Here is a 26,402-nt window from a genome sequence, read left to right on the forward strand (position 1 = left end):
ACTTTGTTTCCTCAAATAAACACCCTGCCTTGAAGTGACCATCTCAAATTCCAACCTACTACAGTTTATTTAATATTTTAATTAAATGAAAATTGCTTTAAAAGTCAAAGGCCCAGGGTTAAAAATATACAAAAAACAGAGAACCTATATTGAATAGTGAATACATTTTCCTTTTTTGCACCCTCTCCACAGCCTCCATGTTCTTCCTTTCATGTGGTGACCGAAATTGCACTCAATACTCCAAACGTGGCTTGACGTGGGCGGCACGGTGGCACAGTGGTTAGCACTGCTGCCTCACAGCGCCGGCGATCCGGGTTCAATTCCCGCCTCAGGCGACTGACTGTGTGGAGTTTGCACGTTCTCCCCGTGTCTGCGTGGGTTTCCTCCGGGTGCTCCGGTTTCCTCCCACAGTCCAAAGATGTGCAGGTCAGGTGAATTGGCCATGCTAAATTGCCCGTAGTGTTAGGTAAGGGGTCGATGTCGATGTAGATGTAGATGTAGGGGTATGGGTGGGTACGCTTCGGCGGGGCGGTGTGGACTTGTTGGGTCGAAGGGCCTGTTTCCACACTGTAAGTAATCTAATCTAATCTAAAGTCTTATACAGCTGCCAACGTGACTTGCCAACTTTTATACTCAATGCCCTGATTGATGAAGGCTGTCCAACTTTTGAGCCATCTTATCCAATTGTGGTTCAAGATGACAAGCCCAAAATTGCACCTCAAAAATGACTAGAACTTTGAGCAACTCTACTGCCGCTCAGTAAAACTGGATGCATATTTAATTTTTTGTCTTTTATAATACCAACAGCTCTAGGTTTTTCAAGATACCCAGCCCCTCCTCCTCCTCAATATCAACATGCTCTTGAGTAACCCTACCTAATCTTGCCATCATCCATGTCCTTCTCCTTGGTGAATACCAATGTGAAACACTCATTAAAAACCTTATACCCTTCCTCTGGCTTCAGGCATAAATTCTCTCCTTTGTCTTTGAGTGAACCTATTCTTTTTCCTTGCTCCTAATATACATATAAAATGCTTTGGGATACTCCTTAATCCTACTTGCTAAGAATGTGTCACAGCCCCTTTCAGCCTTCCTAATTCCTTGTTTTAAGTTTCTTTTCTGCTCCTTAAGGACCTTGGCTGATTTCACTCTGCTAAACCTTATATGCACTTCCTTTGCCTTTTTCATTAAACTTCCAATATTTCTTGTCATACAAGGTTTCCAAATCTTGCCATCCTTAGCTTTTATCCTCACAGCAACATGCTGGTCCTAATTCTGATTGACTGGCCTTTAAAAGACTCCCATATGTCACATGCGGATTTAATCTCATACAGTCATCCCCTATCTAATTTCTCCAGTTCCTGCCTGATACTGTTGTAATTAGTCTTCCCCAAATTTAACTTGCACCTGAGGACCATTCTTATTCTTATCCATAACTATCTTAAAATTTATTAACACTGATCTTAAAATTATGATCACTTTTTCCAAAATGCTCCCCCACTGAAATTTTGATTACTTTTTCATTCATGTGTTATGAAGATGTGGGTGTACCTTTAAAAGAGTTAAAAGCAGCAGAACTACTGGACACAGCACCAAGTGTTCTCAATAAGGCAACAATGTATGTAACACTAGGTTGAACAACTCGATTAGTTCATTGCCTGGAGACAAAAACAAATTTGAATTCAGCCAATCAGTTTAAATTATACACAAAAAAAAACAATTTACAATCAAGTTTGAATTGAGTATATTAACAATCTTAAAAGCCAATGACACAATCCAATGCTCTGGTGTACAAGGCCAGGGAAAATTGAACAGTTGAGAGGAGAACTGTCAAGCCTAACATGTACCTGACTGCTTGAAAAAACATCTCTGATAAAAGTACCTTTTCGATCAGTAACCTGTGACACAGAAATTCCTAACAAGGAGAAAAAAAGACACAGGAAGATCCAAAGACAAGAATCTACAGTTGCCTGGTTTTGAGATAAGAAGAGTTGTTTTGTGAATCTTTATTGGAAGTTTTATTGGACTAATATTATTGAGGGAAAGGTACAAGATAGGTTAGACAAAGAAATTGTAAATAGTGGTTAGTTAATTATTCTCTGTTATACTTAAGAGTCGTAGAGTCATAGAGATGTACAGCATGGAAACAGACCCTTTGGCCCAACCCGTCCATGCCGACCAGATATTCCAACCCAATCTAGTCCCACCTGCCAGCACCTGGCCCATATCCCTCCAAATCCTTCCTATTCATGTACCCATCCAAATGCCTTTTAAATGTTGCAATTGTACCAGCCTCCACCACTTCCTCTGGCAGCTCATTCAATACACGTACCACCCTCTGGGTGAAAAAGTTGCCCCTTAGGTCCCTTTTATATCTTTCCCCTTTCACCCCAAACCTATGCCCTTTCATTCTGGACTCCCCGACCCCAGGGAAAAGATTTTGTCTATTTACCCTATCCATGCCCCTCAGAATTTTGTAAACCCCTATAAGGTCACCCCTCAGCCTTCGACGCTCCAGGGAAAACAGCCTCTCCCTGTAGCTCAGATCCTCCAACCCTGGCAACATCCTTGTAAATCTTTTCTGAACCTTTTCAAGTTTTTCACAACATCCTTCCGATAGGAAGGATTTGAAGAAATAAAGTTGTTAATTTTATTTTTAGTCGTCCTTGGCCACTCAAATTATTACAGATTACTGCACAGGATAAATCTTTTCTGTGCTGCTGGTTTTAAATTAAGCAGGAGGTTTACCCCATGTTGTAAGATATGGGATGAGGGCATCACTGGCTGGATCAGCATTTACTGTTCATCTCTAATTGCCCAAAGGGCAGTTAAGAGTCAACCACATTGCTGTGGGTCTTGAGTCACACACAGGCTAGACCTAAAGGGCATTAATGAACCAGATGGGTTTTTCCTCGACAATGGTTTCATGATCATTGAACTTTTATTTTCAGATTATTCTGCAATTCAAATTCCACCATTTGCCATGGTGGGATTCAAACCCAGGTCCCCAGAACATCAACTGAGTTTCTAGATTAATAGTCTCGCAATAATACCACTAGGCCACTGTCTATCCCTACCTGATCAGGCTCATTCCCCAATACAAGGTCTATCTGGCCCCTTCCCTCATTGGACTTTCTACATATTGTTTCAAGGAAGTTGGCTACTGAAAGCCACTCTCCTGTCCTTGTCTCATATCCTCCCGTAAGCTTCTCACTGAAACACAGGCCTCAACATTGAAGCTCTGCCTTTCCAACAGCTGCCAACCTGCTGGGTCCCTGAGATTGTTGGTGGACGCCGAGACCTCAGGAGATCCTCTCGGGTCTCAAGGGGCAGGAGACATGGAGGAGGGGGGTTGGAGGTGGTTTTCAGTAGCCACCCCATTCATACCTGATTGGCACCACATTTAGATAGCTGGAGGTCCTCGCAACCATCCATCCCCCCATCCCCACACCCCCCTCCCTCAGTCCCAGCCATGAAATCAATCACCTTTCCCATCTATTTTTTTTTGTTTCTTTTTGTCAGGACTGGGAGGTTCCAGTCAGCAGGGTTTGGGGGTATCAAACTGGCAGTTTCAGGTCTGGGAGGTAATGTTGGGTCTGTGGAGGGTCAGGCTGGTGGCTGAGATAGGGCAGAGCCTGTGAACATGTATAAAATCATGTTGAGTGAGGGGGTGTCTAAAATGGGATGAGGTGTAGTTGAAGGGGTGTAGAGTTAGATTAACTATTAGTTTAACTGGATTAGTGGTGCTGGAAGAGCACAGCAGCCCAGGCAGCATCTCGTTGGATGCACCTTTCCCATCTATTGGGGAGGCAATTAATCAGACCAGTGATGAGCTAAAGCTCTTACATAATCAACCACTTTAGGGGCCCTAATTGCTGGTCCTGACTAGGCTTTATTGGCCCCCAGGTGTCCCTTGTGTTGTTCCCTGGTGTCTACCAATACCCTCGAGGTTTTCAGGGAGAGGTGGGCACTGCAGAGTATGGAGTGTTTTATTTCTCCCTCCGACTCTATTTTGATTTAATCCCTGCCCTCCCTTTCACTTTTTTGACCACCCAGCATTGCCCTTTGACAAGAAGGACATTGTTTGTCACTGGCCACTCAGGAGTTTTCCTTCTGCCATGAATAAAGATTTATGGACTTGTTATTCTTCACTGTGTCCTACACCTACACACACAAAAAGAAAAAATAGAGTTTATTGGCCAGCAGGTAATTGCTGAGGTGTCCAGAAGAGGGGGAATTTCTTTCACAGTCCAACTTCCCCATTATATTTCCTTCTTGCCATTTCCTTCACCAACTCCACAGAAAGGAAAGTGCACCCATTGTATTTTTCTCACACCCTTGGCAAATAACTGCAGTTAATCTCTTTCTATTCCTATTGTTGGTGTGGTTAAATAAAACTCATGTGAATTTACATGGAATTACGAAAAGATTGATTTCCAAATCACCTCAGCATACACTTTCCCTCATGAAGGTATGGACCAGTTCGCTGAGTTGGCTAATTGGTTCGCTTGTAATTCAGAATAATGGCTACAGCCCAGGCTCAGTTCCTGTTCTGGCTGTGGAAGGTTTGGGAGCTGCCTCCTTGCCCTGTTCCTGCGAGTGGAAAGCAATGACATTAACTAACTACAAAAAAAAAGTCAGGATGTGCTATCAGCAACTGATGAGCCGAGCATGTGCCTGCAGGCAGAGTGCTCAAGAATGGAATAATGAAGGGATCTTGCATTGTCAACTATCAACAGGAATAAATAATACTGCAGTACAGAATAGGTCAGGAAATAGCTGTAAGTAATACCCGAATGTGTGCACAGAGACGTAGCCAATAACTACAGCATTTTTCTAAATTAGGGAGGAATAATGGGCTTCAGCCATCGCCATAGCTGTGGGATCATTTAATGAGTTCTGTTCTGCTGTGTACAGCAGCGATATTGACTACCTTGTAAATCAGATTGTATGCATATTAGATTAGATTCTCTACAATGTGGAAACAGGCCCTTCAGCCCAACAAGTCCACACCGCCCCTCCGAAGAGAAACCCACCCAAACCCATTCCCCTACCCTGACTAACGCACCTAACACTACAGGCAATTTAGCATGACCAATTCACCTAACCTGCACATCTTTGGACTGTGGGAGGAAACCGGAGCACCCGGAGGAAACCCACGCAGACACAGGGAGAATGTGCAAACTCTACACAGACAGTTGCCCGAGGCAGGAATTGAACCCAGGTCCCTGGCGCTGTGAAGCAGCAGTGCTAACCACTGAGCCACCGTGCCGCCCAGGAGGCAGTGCAGGGAAGGGAAATCATAAGATCATAAGATGTAGGAGCAAAATAGGCCATTCAGCCAATCGAGTTTACTCCGCTATTCAATGAGATCTTGGCCGATTCAATAATCCTCAACTCCACTTTCCTGACTTTTCCTCATGCCACTTTGTTCCTGTCCTGATTTAAAACCTGTTTTCTCAGCATTGAATATACTAAACAACATAGCCTCTACAGCCCACTGTGGGAAAGGATTCCACAGATTCACTAACCTCAGAAGAAATAGTGCTTGTGTCCATCTTAAATGGACAACCACTTACTCTGAGATAATGCTCCATGATCCTAGACTCTCCCACAAGGGGAAATAACCTTTCCATATCAGCCCTATCAATTCCCTTCAAATTCTTGTTTGTTTCAATAAGGTTATCTCTCTGCAAGTAAGGAGACCAAAACTGTACATAATACTCCAGGTGTGGTCACACCAACACCTTATATAATCATAACAACATTTCTTTTCTTTTATAATTCAGTCCTTTTGCAATAGATGCCAGAATTAGTTTTGCCTTACTTATATGCTGCACTCATTTTCTATGATTCATGCACAGATTCCTCTGCACTGCACTTTTAATTTCCTTCCCATTTAAATAATAATTTGCCTTTTTATGTTTCCTGTCAAACTGGATAACCTTGCACATATCCACATTAAACTCCATCTGCCAGATTCTGGCCCATTCTCAGAACATCCATCTGTAAACTCTTTATCTCCTCATTCCTGTTAAACTAAACCATAAGGACCATAAGAAATAGGAACAGGAACAGGCCTCGATTCTGCTCCTATTCGATAGGATCATGGCTGATCTGACATTCCTCACCTCCACTTTCCTGCCCTCTCCCCATAGATGTTGACTCCCCTACTGATCAAGAATCTGTCTCAGTCTTAAATACAAACGCGGACTCTGCTCTGACAGCTCTCTGTGACAGAAAAGTTTCAAAGATACTCAACCATCTTAGAGAAGAAATTCCTCCTCACCTCAGTCTTAAATTGGTGCCCCTTTGTTTTGAGACTAAACCCTCTGGTCCAAGGTTTTCCACGAGGGGAAAAGGTGAACTCAGCATTTACCCTGTCAAGCCCCTTAAGAACCCTACCTGTTTCGATGTGATCACCTCTCATTTGTCTAAACTCCAGTGAGTAGAGTCCTAACCTGTTTAACTTTTGCTCATAAGACAATCCTCCCATCTGAGGAAGTTCCCATTTGCTTTACTTATTATCTGTTGAACTTGAATGGGATTTTTTTGGTATTTATGCATGAGGGCCCCAAATCTTTTTGTGCTGAAGCTTTCTGCAATCTTTCTCCCATTAAATAACTTTCAGATGCTCTATTCATCCTGTCCAAGTGCACGTTATACCCCAATTGCCAACTTACTTAACTTTTATGTATCTCTCTGCAGATTCTTCTAGTCATCCTCATGACTCATTGTTATGCCATTCACAAACTTGGTACATTCACTTTCCACATCCAAGTTATGAATATATAATTGTATATAATTATGGCCTCATTGATCCCTGTGGCACTCCACCACTTATATGTTGCCAGCCTGAAAATATCCCTTTATCCCGGTGTTGTAATGTATTTGAATTACCATCAACAGGTTCCCCTTTATCTATTCTGTTTTCCTTAATAAACAGGCTAACGTGTCACCACACAAAGTGCACTTCAACAAACCTATAAGGGTCACTCCTAGTCTCTATGCTGGGTGGGTGGGCTACACCCACTTCCTTCCTAACTGCAGTCCTACATCAAGTGGACTGCAGTGGTACAAGACAACAGCTCCTTCTCAAGGGTTCTGAGGGATGGGCAATAAAGTCTGAATTTTTTATGTGATATGGGCACCCATCTAATACCCAGCTTTTGTTGCCCATCCCCATTTTCCCACAAAGCAAATGATTCATTAGGGAAAAAATTTACAAGAATGTTGCCAGGATTAGAGGGCTTGAACTATAGGAAGAGACTGAGTAGGCTGGGGCTATTTTCCCTGGAACGTGGGAGGTTGAGGTGACCTTATAGAGGCTTATATGATCATGAGGGGCATGGATACGGTAAATAGACAAGGTAATTTCCCCGAGGTCAGGGAGTCCAAAAGTAGAAGGCATAAGTTTAAGGGGAGAGGGAAAAGATTTAAAGGGGACCTAAGAGGAACTTTTTCATGCAGAGGGTGGGGAGTGTATAGAATAAGTTGTTAGAGGAAATAGTGAAGGCTGGTACAATTACAACATTTAAAAGGCATTGAATGGGTATATGAATAGGAAGGGTTTAGTGGGATTTGTGCCAAATGCTGGTAAATGGGACTAGATTAATTTTTAGGATGTCTAGTTGGCATGGACAAGTTACACTGAAAAGTCTGCTTCCATACTGTTTTCATCTCTATGACTATCTGTAGGTCTGGAGTCACTCAAAGGCCATACCAGGCAAAGAAAACAGATTTCCCTCCCGAAAAGAACAATAATGAATCATGAAGTGGAGGAGCCGGTGGTGGACTGGGGTGGACAAAGTTAACTATCACACAACACCAGGTTATAGTCCAGCAGGTTTATTTGGAAGCATTAGCTTTCGGAGTGCCGCTCCTCAACCACCTGATGTCCACCCCAGTCCACCACCGGCTCCTCCACTTCATGATTCATTATTGTGTGATTTTTAACTTAATAGTGAATCAGATGAGTCTTTACAAAATCAATGATAGTATCATGGCCACTATCACTGAGATTAGCTTTCAATTCTTGATGTATCGTGGCTACCATTTACAAGCTGCACTGAATCACCAAGGCTGCTTTAACAGCACCTTCCTGCAAATGCATTGGAACACCATCACCTGCAAGGCTCCCTGCAAATCATAGGTCCAAGTGGGGATAGTGTATGATATTTTCATTACTGCCATGAGGCCAGACCCAGGAACTTCTATCCTAATCAGCATTGTAAGGTGTCCCTTCACCATAAGGATTGCAGTTGTTCAAGAAGGCAGCTCACCGCTACCTTCTCTAAAGTGATTAGAATTGAGCCATAAAAGTTGCCCTAGCCAGTGGTGATGCCTACATCCCATGAACGAATAAAGTGAAATACACTAATTCAATTTACATTGCATCGGCTACCATTTGAACACATATCACCAGAGCATTGGCTTACCCTGTGGACTAATTATATTACCACTATGCTATTGTTTACTCTTGATACATATGTGCTGTGTCCCACTTGGGGGAAAGGGTGCAATAAAGGACAGATGTCTGTCAGCACCTGGTCCTGGAGGGAATTAATGAGGACAGAATTTATCCATTTTATTCTCTCTAACAGGGGTGGAAGTGGCTGGCTGGTAAATATCATATTCCAGCATTTTAAAATTTCTTTCATACTCTTGCCACTTTCCATTTTGGAACAGTTTTGCACCCTCCAATGATTTAGTCTATCTCAAATGTAATTGTCAATGCCCTTGTTTTATTCCATTATTATCTCACTGACAAGTTTCTTCTTTACTATCACACACAGACACACGCACACTCACACACAGACACTCTCTCTCTCTCTCTCTCTCTCTATAATTGAAATAATCCAGCAAAGATGTGGTCAACAGTCAGAGGGGTATCTATCTATCCACATGTAAAGGCACTACAGGAAATTCATCCTTGAGATCTGGCTGCAAGATTATAAGCCCTCATGCCAGGCTTTCAACAAAGAAATGTTGCACAAATTGTTTCTTGGTAGTAAAAAACTGGAATATTGCTGAAAAAATGCATAGGTTGATAAAGCCTTTTGTTTTCCATTCCTCAGAAAAGATTCAGAAGAATACCAAATCTCAAAGGGAACAACTCTTCTCAGAGTAAAAAAAAAAGTTGTCTCCCTCAAGATATGGTATTCTTGTCATTGTGTGCTGATGAGTGCAAGATAAAAAGCTTTGAATAAAAATCAAAAGAACTGCGAATGCTGTAAACCAGAAACAAAAACAGAAATTGCTGGAAAAGCTCAGCAGATCTGGCAGCTACTGTGGAGAGAAATCGGAGTTAACATTTCGGCTCAGGTGACCCTGATCTGGTGTTCTGGTGTACAGGTGTTCTGATCTGCTGAGCTTTTCCAGCAATTTCTGTTTTTGTTTCTGGTTTACAGCATTCGCAGTTCTTTTGATTTTTATTCAAAGCTTTTTATCTTGTATTCATCAGCACACAATGACAAGAATACCATATCTTGAAGGAGACAACTTTTTTTTACTCTGAGAAGGGTCACCTGAGGAAGGGTCACCCTGAGGTAACGTGAAGGGTCACCCTGTACCGAGGAAGGGTCACCTGAGCCGAAATGTTAACTCTGTTTTCTCTCCACAGTAGCGGCCAGATCTGCTGAGCTTTTCTAGCAATTTCTACTTTTTATTTCTGAAAAGCTTTGACTGCCTGTTTTCCAGAAATACAAGAGACAATTCAACAAATTTTTTGGCCAATTAAAAGATTCATGATGAAATGTACTTGCTGGATCATAAACAATTTCCATAGTGGTGTAATATGACCAGTTGATAATTAATCCAGCTCTTGAACAATAGTGTTACATTGTTAATTTTTAAATACACATCCATGGATCATAATCCTTAGTTAATCTGACTGGCATAAAGACCGCTAAAATGACAGATTAATTTAACCAAATAAAGTGGAATGTTTTAGCAACAGATTAATCACATTGCTAAGGTCTTTATTTAAGATGAAGAGGTAATGGGTATTAATTGTCACAGCGCATATAAATAGAGTGGGCGGCACGGTGGCACAGTGGTTAGCACTGCTGCCTCACAGCGCCTGAGACCCGGGTTCAATTCCCGCCTCAGGCGACTGACTGTGTGGAGGTTGCACGTTCTCCCCGTGTCTGCGTGGGTTTCCTCCGGGTGCTCCGGTTTCCTCCCACAGTCCAAAGATGTGCAGGCGAGGTGAATTGGTCATGCTAAATTGCCCGTAGTGTTAGGTAAGGGGTAAATGTAGATGTATGGGTGGGTACGCTTTGGCGGGGCGGGGCGGTGTGGACTTGTTGGGCCGAAGGGCCTGTTTCCACACTGTAAGTAATCTAATCTAATCTAATCTAGAGAGATGTGAGTACGTGTGTCTAATGAGAGATGTAAACAGAGGAAGGCAATAAATTCTCTCCACAAATACAAATATGAGTGTCTTGATTTCAATCTCACCAATGGACGAGAATTTATTAATAGAATGACCATCACGTGACAGCACAATACAAATACCTTAAAATTTAATCCAAATCCGCTCAAGTATTTTTATTCCCGCCTACATTTACATGCAAGGAGAAAGGCTAGTTCTGGTAACTTACCACCGCTTCTGCCACTTCCAACCTGCACAGCAGGCTGTAGGCTCTCCTCAGTGTTCAGTAGGTGGGGCATGTGATGGTAGATATTTGGCACTTTTAGGGCATTCTTGTTGGTCAAATCTTTCAACAGCTTTTTGGCATGATCTGAAAATGCAGTAAGATTGATAAGCACGCTCAGGCATCTAATTAGCATCACAGTGTCTCAGGCTACAGATGTATTTAGTAAATAAAAACAGTGGTTAAGCAACCGCGGTCCATTTGATTCAATCTAAGACCCACAACCACAAAAGATGAAGAGAAAAACAACCCACATATCCCAAGCTAAAATGTATCATAAATTATTGATTACACTAAACCCTTTCATCTCAGTCAATGGTACCAACAATTTAAGAGGATGGATTGCAGCCATTTTCAATGGAGGTTACAAAATTCAACATTTCTTTCTGAACCATGCTTTGGGAGAAAATAATGATACAGAGGGAGAGCAACAAAGATGTGCACAGATGTACTTCAGCTGTAGCTTGCAGCCCATACCATTTAGCTCATAAGAACAAATGAATATAAGAAGTTAAAGCAGGAGTAGGCTATTTGGCCCCTCCACTCTACCCCACCATTCAATAACATCATGGCTGATCTGCCTCAGGCTGTGACTCCTCTTTCACGTATGGCTCTTAATTCCCTGATATTTCAAAAATCTATCTCCTTCTTTAAATACTCTCAGTGATCCAGCCTCCACAACTCTGTGGGAGAGAATTCCAGACATTCACTGTCCTCTAGGAGAGAAATAAAATACCCTCCCATCTCAGATTTAAACAAGTGACCCCTTAATCTATAACTATGTCTCCTAGTTCAAGATTACCCCACTGATGGTAACACCTTCTCAACATGTCCCCGTCAAGCCCCCTTAAGAACCTTGTACACTGCAAACGATCACACTTTCATCATCTAAATTTTAGTAAGAAAAAGGATTGACCTGTTTAGCCATTCTTTGTAAATTAAATCCTTCAGGAATCAACAAGTGAATCTCTTTGGAACTCCCTTCAATGCCAGTGTAACCTTTTTCTTTAAAACCATGGTTGTACAGAATATTCCAGATGTGGTCTGACTAGCACCTTGTTTAGTTTTAGGAAGACCTCCTCACTGTCATACAGTACTCCAGCTGCAGCCTCACCATCACCCTGTATAGTTGCAACAAGACTTTGATCCCCTGCAAGCTGAACTGACTATTTCTTTCAGCATGTGTTTAAAATGGGTTAAGCCATGATTGAATTAAGTTCTTGTGCCATTGGAGGTTCTTTGCACTCCGAGCCTCTTAAACCATTAAGATAGGGCAGTGAAACTTTCACTCCATTATTGGTATGAGAGCTTCTGAACATGCAGCCATTTTCAACAAAAGGTACACAACAACCTAGTTCTCTTTCAGGGACACATAGGAAGAAGCAATTATTGACTGTACATTATTGCCTAGGATAAGGAAAGTGAAAGTGCTATCACTGCGTTTGTGGATGACACAAGGATGGATAGGAGGCTGGGTGGTGGGCTTGATAATGGCCAGTCTGCAGGAGAGAGAATGTTGCATTGAATGAGTGGGCAGTGACTCGGTAGATTGAGTATATTCTGAGAGAATGAGAGGTGGCAGGAAGAATAGAGGAGCTGAATGTTATTTAAATGGAGAAAGACTGCAAGTAGTTGGAGCACAGAGGGAATTGTGGGTCCTCGTGCATGTGTCACAAAAAGATAATATCCACATTCAGCCGCCAGTTGGATGGGGGGGGGGGGGGGGGGGCGGGGGGGGCGGGGGAAACGCAGGGGGAAGAAGGGGGAGGGGTAAGGGAAAGCTAGAACATTTTTTCAGAGGGAATGGATCACGAGAGTAGGGAAATCTTCCTAAAACTCTCCAAGGCACTGTTCAGACCACAGCTGGAATACGGTGAACAGTTCTGGTCCCTTTATCTAGGTAAAGATATACTGGCATTAGAAAAGGTTCACTCAGCTGACCCTAGATATGAGAGAGATTGGGTAGGCTGGGACTGTCTCAGTGGAATATAGAAGAATGAAAGGCAATCTGATTGAGACACATAGGATTCTCATAGAGTTTGACAGGATAGGTGTGGAAAGTTGTGGAGTGCCCAGGACCAGAGGGTATATCCTCACAGTAAGGAATCTCCCATTTAAGATGAGGAAGAGGATGAATTTCTTCTTAATCTGTAGAATTCTTTACTGAAGAGGGTAGGACATTAAAATAATCCAGGCTGAGATAAACAGATTTTTAATCAGAAAGGGAATGAAGGGATGTGGGAAAGGGCAGGAAAGTGGAGTTGAGAATCAATAAATCAGCTAACTCGATGGGCGAAGTGACCTGCTTCTGTTCTTATATCTTATGATCTTGAAAGATTTGGCATCTTTGCCTCCTGAAGTAAATCATTATTTGAACAACACAGAATCGGGAAGATTATACTATAAGCTGAACTATCTTCAAAGGTACCCTACCTCAGATGTGAGATTGTTTTTTTCTTTAGTCTGAGCCTAATTCCATCAATTTACGTTGGATGATTCAATGGATAAAGACTAAAACTATAACTGTACAAGAAACGAAACGTGCCTTCCCAAAGTCTCCAAATGGTCAGCTTATAACATATGTTCAAAAATAACTTCTTTCTTGTGGTAAGAATTTCAGATTCAACTTTATACTCATTGTTGTAGTCTTTGCATAACCTGTATAATAATATAATTAAGAGGAAAAATTCGAAAGGATTTAAACTCCATTAACAATTATAATAAGAGCTGTACCAAACGTCCACCAGAATGCCAATCATCCAGGCAAAAATTGGTTTACTGCTGGTCATTGAACTCTGTATTCTAGTCATGACATGTAACACCTGATCTGGTCATTTTCTCTGCCCTGCTTTCTTCTTTCCAGCTCTACCATTTTTTGCATTTTTCCTTCCAAAAATACCCAGGTGCTTTAGGATTTTGTGTGTCCAAAGAATATGGAAAATCTTCTCCTTCATTATTCAAGACCTAATTCTCCATGCCTTAAGATACAAAACAAAAACTGAAATCAATACCAAAGGAAGGAATGGATGCAAAAAAATGTCAAGGCTGTGGGGTCACTGGCCATCCACCATAGCAACAGAGAAATTGGAGCAAGAGTAGACTATTTGGCCCTTTGAGCCTGCTCACCATTCATTGTGTTCATGGCTGATTATCCAGCTGAGTATTCTGTTTCAGCCTTCTCCCCATAATCTTTGGTGTCTTTAACCTCAAGGACTACATCTTACTCCTTCTTGAAAATATTCAATATATTGGCCTCAACCACCTTCTGTGGCAGAGAGTTCCCTTTGCGGCTGTACAGAACATTGGTTAGCCCACTTCTGGAATATTGTGTGTAATTCTGGTCTCCTTCCTATCAGAAGGATGTTGTGAAACTTGAAAGAGTTCAGAAAAGATTTGCAAGGATGTTGCCAGAGTTGGAGCTATAAGGAGAGGCTGAACAGGCTGCAACTGTTTTCCCTGGAGTGTCAGAGGCTGAGGGGTGACCTTGTAGAGGTTTATAAAATCATGAGGGGCATGGATAGGGTAAATAGACAAAGCCTCTTCCCTGGGATTGGGGAGTCCAGAACTAGAGGGCATAGGTTTAGGGTGAGAGGGGAAAGATATAAAAGAGACCAAAGGGGCAACGTTTTCACATAGAGGGTGGTGGTCGTGTGGAATGGGCTGCCAGAGGAAGTGATGGAGGCTGGTACAATTGCAACACTTAAAAGGCCATCTTGATAGGTGTATGAATAGGAAGGGTTTGGAGGGATATGGGCCGGGTGCTGGCAGGTGGGACTAGATGGAGTTGGGATATCTGGTCAGCATGAACGAGTTAGACCGAAGGGTCTGTTTCTGCACTGTACATCTCTATGGCTCTAAGCACCAAGTTCATCTCGTCCACAAGGCTTACCTCTTACTCTCTTTACTTGACTCCCACTAAAGTGTTGGGACCTGTTCAACTGATAACAATTCGTTGTAATGAAGGGCCTTAGGATCCTGTCAGTATGGTGCACGCTGACTGCACACAACACAAAGAAATGTTGACTGGAAAGGCGATGCAGGCAGCCACTTCACCACCGGGGAAGAAAACAATCCAATGAGCCAGTTATCCAAGGCACTCTCATAGCGGTTCCAGTGAAGAACCACACTGGACGTGAAACGATAACAGATACTACCAGGGTTGCTGAGTTTCTCCAGCACTTTCTATTTGTATGTCTGCTCTCATACTCCATCACAGATAGAAAATATCCTTGGCAAAGGGCTGGGCACAAGTGGGTAACTTGCCCTCTCAATGCAGGGCAATGTATTGGGTGGGGTGACTATAAGGAGGAGGATACTATTTTCATACACCTGGGTTCAGCTTAGAAATGAACAACAAAAGCACCACAATGTAATATTTTCACTTAATCAGGTTCAATTATAGATAGATTCATCTAGATACACAGCACAGGAACAGACCCTTCGGTGCAACTCATCCATGCCAACCAGATTTCTTAACTTAATCCAGTCTCATTTGCCAGCATTTGGCCCATATCACTCTAAACCTTTCCTATTCATATATCCACCTGGATGCCTTTTAAATGTTGCAATTGTACCAGCCTCCAGCACTTCCTCTAGCAGCTCATTCCATACACACACCACCCTATGCGTTAAAAACTTGCTCCTTATGTCCCTATTAAATCTTTCCCCTCTCACCTTGAACAAACTGGACTCCCCCACCCCAGGGAAAAGATCTCGTCTACTTGCCCTATCCATGTCCTTCATGATCTTTTAAACCTCGATAAGGTTACCCCTCAGCCTTAGTTGTTTTTTAATGACTACTGCTAGACATTTACCAGTCAAAGCAGGTGTGGTTGGGAAAAATACTATATTTTATCACATTTGCTAGCAATTTGCTTACACAGAATTACCTGAAAAATTGCTCAGGGCCTCTTTGCTGCCATTTGATGCAGCCACTATATGTTTGAATTGCTCCAGAACACCATTTAGTTCTGAGGAACGCTGCAACGTTCGGTGCTCAGCTGCACGTAGCCGCTCCCTCAAGGCATGGAACTCGTGCTGATAGACAATTAGCTTTTCTGTGAATAAACAAGGAGCAAACATTAGCATGGAACCATTCTGAACAGAAATGCTCTTAAATCATGTTAGTGCATAATTTATTGAATGCGTTGAAGGGTAGATATTTTAAAAATAATTAAATATTTAATTTACACATTTGTTTTACAAGTATTGAAGACTTTAAAAATTTAATAATACAACATTCTATCCCCCCAATCTTTGGTTTCCACAATTTCTCCTACGAGGTAAATTCCTGGCTCATTCTTGACAATTGTGCTCAAGACTGCAATAAGTAAGTAGGTCCACTTATCCCACTGCTCCAGAGTAACGTTCCTTGCCTCAAGGAATTGTGCCTTTTTATCTACATGACTGACACGTCACGGCTACAACATTCCCCGTACCTATGGTGGGTGGCTGTGGCTATTGTAGTTCATTCAACTCAGCCCCAGAATTTTGTTTTCTTAGTGCATTCAAGGCTTCTGGTATGTTGCTGGCTATGCTTTTGCTTTTATGGACATCACTAGTCGATCTTGAGAATGTGATGAGCCACCTTCTTGAACCGCTGCAGCCCAAACAGTGTAGATACACCCACAACGCTGTAAGGGAGGGAGTAGACGATATTGACCCAGTGACACTGAAAGAATGGCAATATAATACCAAGTCAGGAAGGGAACCCACAAGTAGTGGTGCTCCCACTTAACTGTTGCTCTTCTCGGTAGTGGAGTCATGGGTATGGAAGGTGCAGTTTGGAAGTCAGCATATTTGAGGCTAATCCTCTATCTCAGTGCTACACTCCTGCTCCTTCCTCTTGACATCTTTAGCCTCTAGAAATCTCTCTCTATTTATCATTGGTTGAACAGGAATTTCAGTAACTTGCCATCCATAGCCTTCTGTAGGTGTAAATTTTTGCAGGTTGACCACCCTCTGAGGGAAGACATGTCTCCTCATCTCAGTCCATGTGCTGAAGATAATGACCTCTTGTTCTTAAACCCCTGAAATATTCCCCGCATCCAGTCTGTCCACTCCTGTCAGAATGCTATGTGTTTCAATGAGATCCCTTCCCATTCTTCTGAATTCCAGTGAATAAAAGTCCTATCAACTCAATCTCACCTCATAGGACAAATGCACCATCCCAGAATCTGGAAAATCTTCATTTCACTCCCTTTATGAAAAGCATATTTTTTCTTAGGTAAAGAGAAAATACACTACTCCTGGTGTAGTTTCACCAAAGTTCTCCACAGCTGCAGTATGACATTCTTGCTCCTGTATTCAAATTCTCTTGTATTAAGACCCACATACCATATGCTTTCCTAACTGCTTGTTGCACTGCATATTTCCTCTCAAGTCCCTTTTACATCAATGCTTCCCAATTGATCACTATTTACATAATACTCTGCTATTCTCTTTTCTTTTGACAACAGTTTGGAACTAATGAGTTAGAGGGGCATCACAGTGGTTAGCACTGCTGCCTCACAGTGCCAGGGACCCGGCTTCAATTCCAGCATTGGGGACTGTGTGTGGAACGTGCACATTCTCCCAGTGTCTGTGTAGGTTTCCTCTGAGTGCTCCGGTTTCCTCTCATAGTCCAAAGATAAGACCATAAGACCATAAAACATAGGAGTGGAAGTAAGGCCATTCGGCCCATCGAGTCCACTCCGCCATTCAATCATGGCTGATGCGCATTTCAGCTCCACTTACCAGCGTTCTCCCCATAGCCCTTAATTCCTCTAGACAACAAGAACCTATCAATCTCGGCCTTGAAGACATTTAGCGTCCCGGCTTCCACTGCACTCCGTGGCAATGAATTCCACAGGCCCACCACTCTCTGGCTGAAGAAATGTCTCCGCATTTCTGTTCTGAAATGACCCCCTCTAATGAGCAGGTTAGGTGAATTGGCCATGCTAAGTTGCCCATAGTGTTCAGGGATGTGTAGGTTAGGTGCATTAGTCAGGGGTAAATATAGGGTCGGGGGAATGGATTTGGGTGGGTTACTCTTCAGAGGGTTGGTGCGGGATTTTTAGGCCAAAGGGCCTGTTTCTGCTGTGTAAGCATTCTATGATTCTAAAGATGATGAAGGCAGATAGCTCAGAGTTACCTAGATTCTGGTTAGGCAGTCGAGTCAAGGATTTTCAGGGGGTTCAACAAGAATGTGGAATTTTAAACACAAAGATCATCTATAATCTTATTGAATGGCACAGCAAGCTCAAAAAAGGACCAAATGGCCTGTTTCAGCCTTAAATGGGGTGTCCATATACCTAAGGGGGTGAGTTGTTGCATCTTGCAGACGATACACACTGCTGTCCCTGTGCATCGGAGATAGATGGAATGAATGTCGAAGGTATGAGTTCTGGTGCCAATCAAGCAGGCTACTTTGTCCTGGACACTGTTGAGCTTCTTGTGTGTGTCTGGAACTGTACTCATCTAGGCAAGAGGGAGGTATTCCCAAGTATAACTTGTACCTTGTAGATAGTGGACAAACTTTAGGGAGTCAGGACGCAAGTTTGTACGGCAGAGTCCTCAGCCTCTGACCTTCTCTTCTGACCATGGTACCTACATGGTTGGTCCAGTTCAGTTTCTGATCAATGTTAAGACCCCAGGATATTGACAGTAGGGTTTTCAGCAATAGTCTAGATGAGAGTGGTGCTGGAAAAACACAGCAGTTCAGGCAGCATCCGAGGAGCTGTAAAATCGGCGTTTTGGGCAAAAGCCCTTCATCAGCAATAGTAATACCCTTGAAGGCCAGAGGGCAATGGTTAAAATCCCTGTTATTGAAGATGGTCATATTGTGGCACTTCTGTGTTGCAAAGGTCATTTTTCACCACAACTTGCAATTTGCCCATATCACCCTGACTCAGAAATATATCACCATTCCTTCAGTGTTGCTGGTTTGAATTCTGGAACTCCTTCACTTCCAACAGCACGATTAGTGAAACTACACCACAAAACTCAAGCAGGCAGCTTACCACCACCTTATCAAAGACAATTAGCGATAGATAATAAATATTGGCTGAGCCAGCAAAATCCTCACTCCATGAATTAACAAAAACAACTTGGTAACCACCTGCCAACAGAGATCTCTATGCTCCTCCAAAACTAGCCTCTTGGGCATCCCCAATTTTCATCGCACTATAATAAGAGGTTGACATTATAGAGGTTTATACAATCATAAGGGGCATAGATAAAGTGAATGGGAGGTGTCTTTTCCCTAGGGTTGGGGATTTGAAGACTAGGGGGCATATTTTTAAGGAGAGAGGAGCAAGATTTAGAAAGGATATGAGGGGAAACCTTTTTGTTCCATAGAGAGTGGTTTAAGTACATGAATAAGAAATACTTGGAGGGATATAGGCCAGGAGCAGGCAGATAGGACTAGTTTAGTTTGGGATTATGGTCGGCATGGTCTGGTTGGACCAAAGGGTCAGTTTCTGTGCTGTATGACTCTACGACTATGACTATGACTAAGCAGCCAGCAGTAAACCTGTCCAAAGTGCTGGAAATCCCTTGCTTAATCTCTCTACCCTTTAAGATGCTCTTTAAATATTTTCCCTTTTTGCTAAGATTTCATGTTTCACGTTGCAGCTTGTTTTGCTCAATAATGCTCCAATGAAATGCCTGGTGCTATTTTATGGATTTAGACATCCTTTAAAAATGCATATTTATTCTTGTAGCAAGATTTATTGCTGTAATATCTGTGTGTTGCATATCAGAGACAAAACATGTCCATAATTTTAAAATGCACCTTAATTTTCGGGCATTTGTAGAGCTGTACCTTTTGTTTTTATAGCATGGGTTCACAGCACATAGAGCTGATTCAATATTTGAGTAGATTTTCAATTACTTAATTTGATGGCCCTTTTGAATTGGTGTGGCAGTATGATACATAAGGAAAGATACAAGTAGTTGATACCAAGGTCAGGTTTGAAGAATGACAATATTTTGTGATGAGTTATTGAACTGAGTTTGCAGACATTCGTTTTTTTGTATGATCACAATGGTTTAGGCTGCTTTGTTACAGTAAAGTGTACTTCAAAAGATTGATCAATGAAAGTTTTAGTTAGGTACTGTGTACAGTCAATAATGGACAATTATTATGCCGATATTTGCAATATACAATATTTACATGGCTGGTCTACTCAGTAACACAGTTGCTGAATAGAAATTAACATTTTGGAAGAAAACGTTGGGCCTTTGGTAGAAAATATGTCAAACACTAAATCAATGCATTTTGTGGAAAGTACAATAATTAACGATATATTTAGTACTTCATGAAGGTCAAAACCTTTTTACAAAGTATCCCAGGTGTCCACCACTTACTTATAAAGCTGTAAAACACTTAGAAAGTATGTGTGATTTTAAAAAAAAGTGTAGCTCAATTCATGAAAGATTCGATTGTGGATAACATTAAATCAAAGTGTTCCATGGAACGGGGAAAATGGTTTTAAAATAAACAAAAACATTCACAAAACAAAATGAGCTCATAGAAAAGAGTGAATTAGAATCCACAGTGATAGCTGAAACTTATTTGCTAAATCTTTGCACCACAAAACATTCGAGAGGAATAACTTTTCGCAATGGTTGCTGAACACCAGTGACAAAAATATAAATCAGTCACCACTTGAGCTGTTGTGACTCCACTATTTCTCGTTCCACAATGGAGCTCCCCATGTTAATCCTATTTAACAACAGCCTTTCATATGTTCCTTCTTCCAACCTTTATCTAATTCCCTCTGACATGCTATGATTGGCTAGTCTTCAAGATGATTCATGGTAACACTTTCCATTCTAATAATCTTATTTAAAATTTTATCAGACATCAGACAGCCCTCTTCTGCTTAACTTGCATTCCCACACCATTTCATGGGAGTATCATTTTAAAACAGCCCCTGGGGAAAGAAAAATCACCTCATTTCAATTTACAAGCTCCCACTTTTGATAATATCCGCTTGCTCAAGGATACAATATTCTCTTCGTCAGATTCTAACCTAACCATTGGTTTGGACTGAATGCATGTTTTCAAGATGCCTATAATCAAATTAGAAATGCATTCTTTAAACAACCCTGAAAAATATACTCTTAGATTAACAGGCAGCACACTGTAGGAAGGATATGGCAGTGTTAAAGCGGGTCCAATAAAGATTCACGAGATCAGTTCCAAGAATGTGGAACTTCACTCACAGTATGAAGTCCGGTAGAGGGGCTGTTTTCCTCAAAGAGTGGCTGAGAAAAGATTTCGTGAGATATTCAAAACCACAGGGTTGGGGGGGGGGGGGAAAGAGGAGAGATGGAGCAGAGGATTCCAGGTAGAATAGGCAGGAAAATCTGATGGAATTGATGGAAAGATCGAGAATCAATATCCACAGATTGAAGGTCACTGGTGAAAGAACAAATGGGTAAAATGAAAGAACAAGGGTAAAAACATTTTCATGCAGTAAGTGGTTGGGGTCTGAAATACATTGGTGGAGGCAGGTTCAATTGAGGCATTCAAGGGAAAATTGGATTATTATCTGTGGGAAAAAGAATGTGCAGGGCTATGGGAGAAAGCAGGGGAATGGCACTAGATGAAATGTTCCTTCAGGTGGCAGATGCAATTTTGGTGGGCCAAATGGTCTCCATTTTTGATGTAAAGGTAAAGTCACCATGGTCTGGTGAGACCATAAGACTGGTCCCTTATTATAGAGAGAGAGCGAGAGTGAGACAGAGAGACTGGTGGTAGGTTAACTTGAGGGTCACAACTCAGGTGAGGGGATTGGTTAAGAAGAAGAATCCTTCATGGTAACCTCAGTTGATGCTGGAATTGAACCCATGGTTATTGGCATCATATTTGTATAATCGGCAAGCAAGATATTAAAGAAGATAATGTGCAAAGTACGTAAGGACATTTACTTTTAGTTGTGCCTCGGTGGGGCTTCATGTGGAGGATTGTGAAAAAGCTTCATCTGCTTATTTAAATAGTGATATAAACTCCATCAGAAGCAATTCAGCGAATACTCACTTGATTTATTCCTGGAGTTGAAAGGGTTAACCTATGGGCGGCATGGTGGCACAGTGGTTAGCACTGCTGCCTCACAGCGCCAGAGATCCAGGTTCAATTCCCACCTCAGGCAACTGACTGTGTGGAGTTTGCACGTTCTCCCCGTGTCTGCGTGGGTTTCCTCCGGGTGCTCCGGTTTCCTCCCACAGTCCAAAGATGTGCAGGTCAGGTGAATTGGCCATGCTAAATTGCCCGTAGTGTTAGGTAAGGGGTAAATGTAGGGGTATGGGTGGGTTGCGCTTCGGCGGGTCGGTGTGGACTTGTTGGGCCAAAGGGCCTGTTTCCACACTGTAATGTAATCTAATCTAATCTATGAGGGAAGGTTGGACAGTCTGGCCTGTATTCATTGGAGTTGAGAACAAGAGGTGATTGAAACACACAAGAACCCAAGGGTACTCGATAAGTGGATATGGGTAGATGGATGATTCCTGTTGTCGAGGAAAGTAGAAACTTGAGGAAATAATTTAAGATTAAAAGGATTGCCTTTCAAGGTAGAAATGTGGAGGATCTTCTTTTTCTCTACAGTCCATTTGAGAAGGACTTCGAGGTCTTTGACTCAGTGATACTGCTTCTCATTCAGGATGATGTTGGCTTGGAGGGACATTGCAGATGGTGGTAAACCCATTATCTGTTCCTCTTGTTCTTCCAACTGATAGAAGGCAGAGTCTCAAAGACACTGTTGAAGGAACCTTTGTGAATTATTGCAATGTATCTTGCAGATGGTGCACACTACATTGTGTGACAGTGGTGAAGGGAGTGTATATTGAAAGTGTTAAACGAGGTTCCAGTTTAAGAAATCTCAATGTATTTCCAAGTCAGGATTTAGAGTGGTTTGGTGGTAGTATTCGCACACATCTATTGACCTTCTCCTTCTAGAAGGGAGTGGTTGTGGGTTTGGAAGGTGGTATCTAAGGAGTTGACTGTAGTTCTGCAGTGCATCTTGTACAAACTGTTGTTACTGAGCATAGGTGGTGCAGGGAGTGAATGTTTGTGGATGTGGTACCAATCAAACAGGCTGCTCTATCCTGGATGGTGACAAGCTTCTTGAGTGTAGCTGGAGCGTATCCAGGTAAGTACAAAGGATTCCATTACACTCCTGTGGATAGGTTTTGGGGAGTCAGGAGATGAATTACTCACCACAGTATTCCTAGCTGCTGACCTGGTTTAGCAAACATATGTATATGGCTAGTTGAGGTCATTTCCAGGTCAGTGGTAACCCCAGGATGTTGATAGTGATGATGTTAATCCTACTGAATGTCAAAGTGCAATGATTTAGTTTCTGTCTTGTTGGAAGTTGTCATTAGCTGCCTTTTGTGTGGAATAAATACTACTTGTCACTGGTCAGCCCAAACCTGGATATTGTCCAGGTCTTGCTGCATTTGGGCATAGACTGTATCAGTACCTGAGGAGTCACAAGTGGTGTGGAACATTATTGGCTAATGAATGTACATTGCCACTCCAGACCTTAGGAACAGACACCATAGTCTCATTGTCTTATGATCTCATGATAGTAGGAAGGTCAATGATGATGCAACTAAAGGTATTTGGGTCTAGAACACTAGCCTCAGAAACTCTGACATAGAGATGTCCTGAAACTGAGATGACTGACCTCCATCTTCATTTGTGCTAGGTATGACTCTAACCAGCAGAGAGATTTCCCCCATTTCTCATTGATTACAGGTTTGCTAAGGCTCTTTGATGCCATACTTTGTCAAATAAAACCTCGATATCAAGGGCTGTCACTCTCACGTCACCTCTGGAATTCAGCTCTTTTGTCCATGTTTGAACCAAGTCGGTAATGAGGTCAGGAGCTGAGTGGCCCTGGCAGAACCCAAACTGGGCATCACTGAGCAGGTTTTTGCCTAGTAGGTGCTGCTTGATAGCAATGTTGATGACACCTTCCATCACTTTACTGATGATCTAAAGTAGGCTGATGGGACAGTAATTGGCCAGGTTGGATTTGTTCTGCTTTTTATGTACAGGACATACCTGGGCAGTTTTCCACATTGCCGGCTAGATGTCAGTGTTGCAACTATATTGAAAGAGCTTGGCTAGGAGAGTGGCAAATTTTGGAGCACAAGTCTTCAGTCCAATGGTCAGAATGTTGTTGGGACCTTTGCCATACCCAGTGTCTTCAGGCATATCTTGATACCACATGGTGTGAATTGGATTGGCTGAAGACATGCAGCTGTGATATTGGGTTCCTCCATAGAACGCCAAAATCCACTTACGGCTGAAGGTTGGTGTGAATGCTACAGCTTTATCTTTATGATGTGCTGAGCTCCTCTGTCACGGAGAATGGGAATATTTGTGGAATCTCCTGCTGCAGAGAGATATTTAATTATCCACACTGTTCATAGCTGGATGTGGCAGGACAGTAGATTTTAGCTTATGGTTATAGAATCACTTAGACCTGCCTGTCATTTGATGCTTATGCTATTGACATCACTTTGTTACACGTGCCTTTTGCTGCACCTGGCATACCCTTCTGTGCTCTTCATTGAACCAGAGTTGATGGTAAAGGGATAGTGGAGTATATACCAGGTCACGGTAGTTCATTTAAAACAGCAACCCATATCAACAAGAGCCAAATATGCAAATGGAATTTTTAATCAGACTCAATGTATGGATTAAAGGATTCAGGCAATGTCTCTTTAAAAACAGTATTGGAAAATGTCCTGATCGTTTAATAGGTCATTGCACAAATGGGTTTTGGAAGACAGTCATGCATTCCAAATTCTTGCTCTGCACCGACTTTGCTGATTCAGACAGAAATGCTGCACTTGGCTCCTTGGCTACACAGGATCAATAATCCACAAATCAATCCCCATTCATAATCACTTTGTAGTAGAAATGCGAGTATTCAATGAAGCTGCAATTAAGCTTAGTAGCAAGATCACAAAACTGGTTGGTCCACTAACATCCATTGCGTTCATTCATTGGATTCACCCACAATGGGGTGAGATTCTAACTTGACTCAATATCCATTTACTTGCACTGAGCTAAATCAGATTCAAAGAATCTGAATAAATACATCGCCTTCTGTAGAACAGTACCTTTGTACACCCAACTATTTTCAGTAATGAAAAACATGGACTGGTGGAGTTGGGAGATAAGGGAGTGAGGGAAAGATAATGCAGGACAGAACGTACAAAAATATTTACAAAGAGTGACAAGGCTAATTGTAGACATATTATTTGAAGACCAGAACACTATTACTACCTGACAAGGAATTGAGTGGAATAGCTTGGGAAGAAAGTAAACATATGTATGACATGGCTTGATGCTGTGGAAGAACAGGCCAGAATCTTCAAAGGCAAGCAAAATTATTTTTGGTAGATACCAGAAATGATAAACTTATTAACCTTATAAAAGGTGCCAGAACATGACAGTTAAGAGATAAAGTTAGACAATGTAAGGATGAGTCACTGCTAGGAGGAAAACAAAGTCAGGAGTCACATGACAAGAGGTTACTGTCCAACAGGTTTATTTGAAATCACAAGCTTTCAGACCGCTGTTTCATCATCATTGTGGTTTCAAATAAACCTTTTGGACAATAACCTGGTGTTGTGAGACTTGTGACTTTGTCCACCCCAGTCCAACACCAGCACCTCCACACCAGAAGGAGAACAGACAGGAAATATATATTACAGTGAGAGAGAGATATACACTCAGCTGAAATGAGAGGAAGGGAGAGAGATGAACAGAGACAAATGGAGAGAGAAGAAAACGTGACCGAAATATATTCTATAAACAAAACACACACACACACACACACACACACACACAGGATGGACATGGGGGAAAAGTGCTTTTATGCAACAGAATATCACGTATTGAAATGCTTCAAAAGAAAATGTACCTGACACTTTTGAAAAGTACACACACTGCTCTGTAAGTATAACACAATCATTGAGGAAGTATTTAAAATGGATTGTGCTTGCTGACACCAAGAACCATGTGCATCAGCAGCGATACCTCATAAACAGAGTAACAAATATTTACAAAACTCAATTAAAGGTGCAATGTTAATAAAATAACATATTTGGTGGAAGAAATAAACTGCTAAACAATGTAGAATTTGAAGTAATTTTATCTTACATTGGCTTAATATTGTGTGCATGCACATTGGGATACCATCAGTGCATGGTGTCAGTAAACAGATAAAGTTGATTCGCAACTTATTTTACATTCCCCACTGTTTTCATCACAAGGAAATAAAATATAGTGACTGCTGGAATTCAAAGATATATCTTATCTGTAGAAGTTCACACCACCTCATCAGGGACCTGGACTGACATTGTTGGTCCCAGTACCTCACCACAATCAAATCTGAAATGAGTACCCAGCAGATAGGCGACAAATATGTCATTTCTTTTGCTATGAATCATTGATAGTCCAGCAGAAGAAATAACTAAGGTAAATTAAAATTTATAGGCGTTTAATAGCAGTTATTGCTATTAAATCATATCAGTTAAATCAGTTAAATCATATGCATTGATGGTACCAAGTTAAGAAAAGAAGCCTTTGGTGTATCTGTTTCTAAAAATGTAAAAAATACTGCACTAATGTTACAATTTGCTGCAAGGAACATTCTTTTTACCATACTAATTCAAGCCAAGGCTTTCTCTAAAAACCATATCAGAACATGTGCAGGAAGTGGTTCAAGGCTTACTTTT

General features: G+C 41.8%; 1 protein-coding gene across 1 annotated transcript in view; it reads right to left on the bottom strand.

Moving 5' to 3' along the window:
- Nucleotides 1-26,402, bottom strand: part of mgat4a (alpha-1,3-mannosyl-glycoprotein 4-beta-N-acetylglucosaminyltransferase A) — a 269,718-nt gene that overhangs the window by 114,765 nt on the left and 128,551 nt on the right. Inside the window, exons 2-3 of the mRNA XM_072577031.1 lie at nucleotides 15,548-15,715; nucleotides 10,605-10,745 (exon numbers count right to left, since the gene is read on the bottom strand). Of these exons, the coding sequence (XP_072433132.1) occupies nucleotides 10,605-10,745; nucleotides 15,548-15,715 (309 nt within the window). The remainder of the gene's footprint in view (nucleotides 1-10,604; nucleotides 10,746-15,547; nucleotides 15,716-26,402) is intronic.

This window comes from Chiloscyllium punctatum, chromosome 9 (assembly GCF_047496795.1).
Source record: "Chiloscyllium punctatum isolate Juve2018m chromosome 9, sChiPun1.3, whole genome shotgun sequence".
In the NCBI taxonomy this organism is placed as follows: domain Eukaryota; kingdom Metazoa; phylum Chordata; class Chondrichthyes; order Orectolobiformes; family Hemiscylliidae; genus Chiloscyllium; species Chiloscyllium punctatum.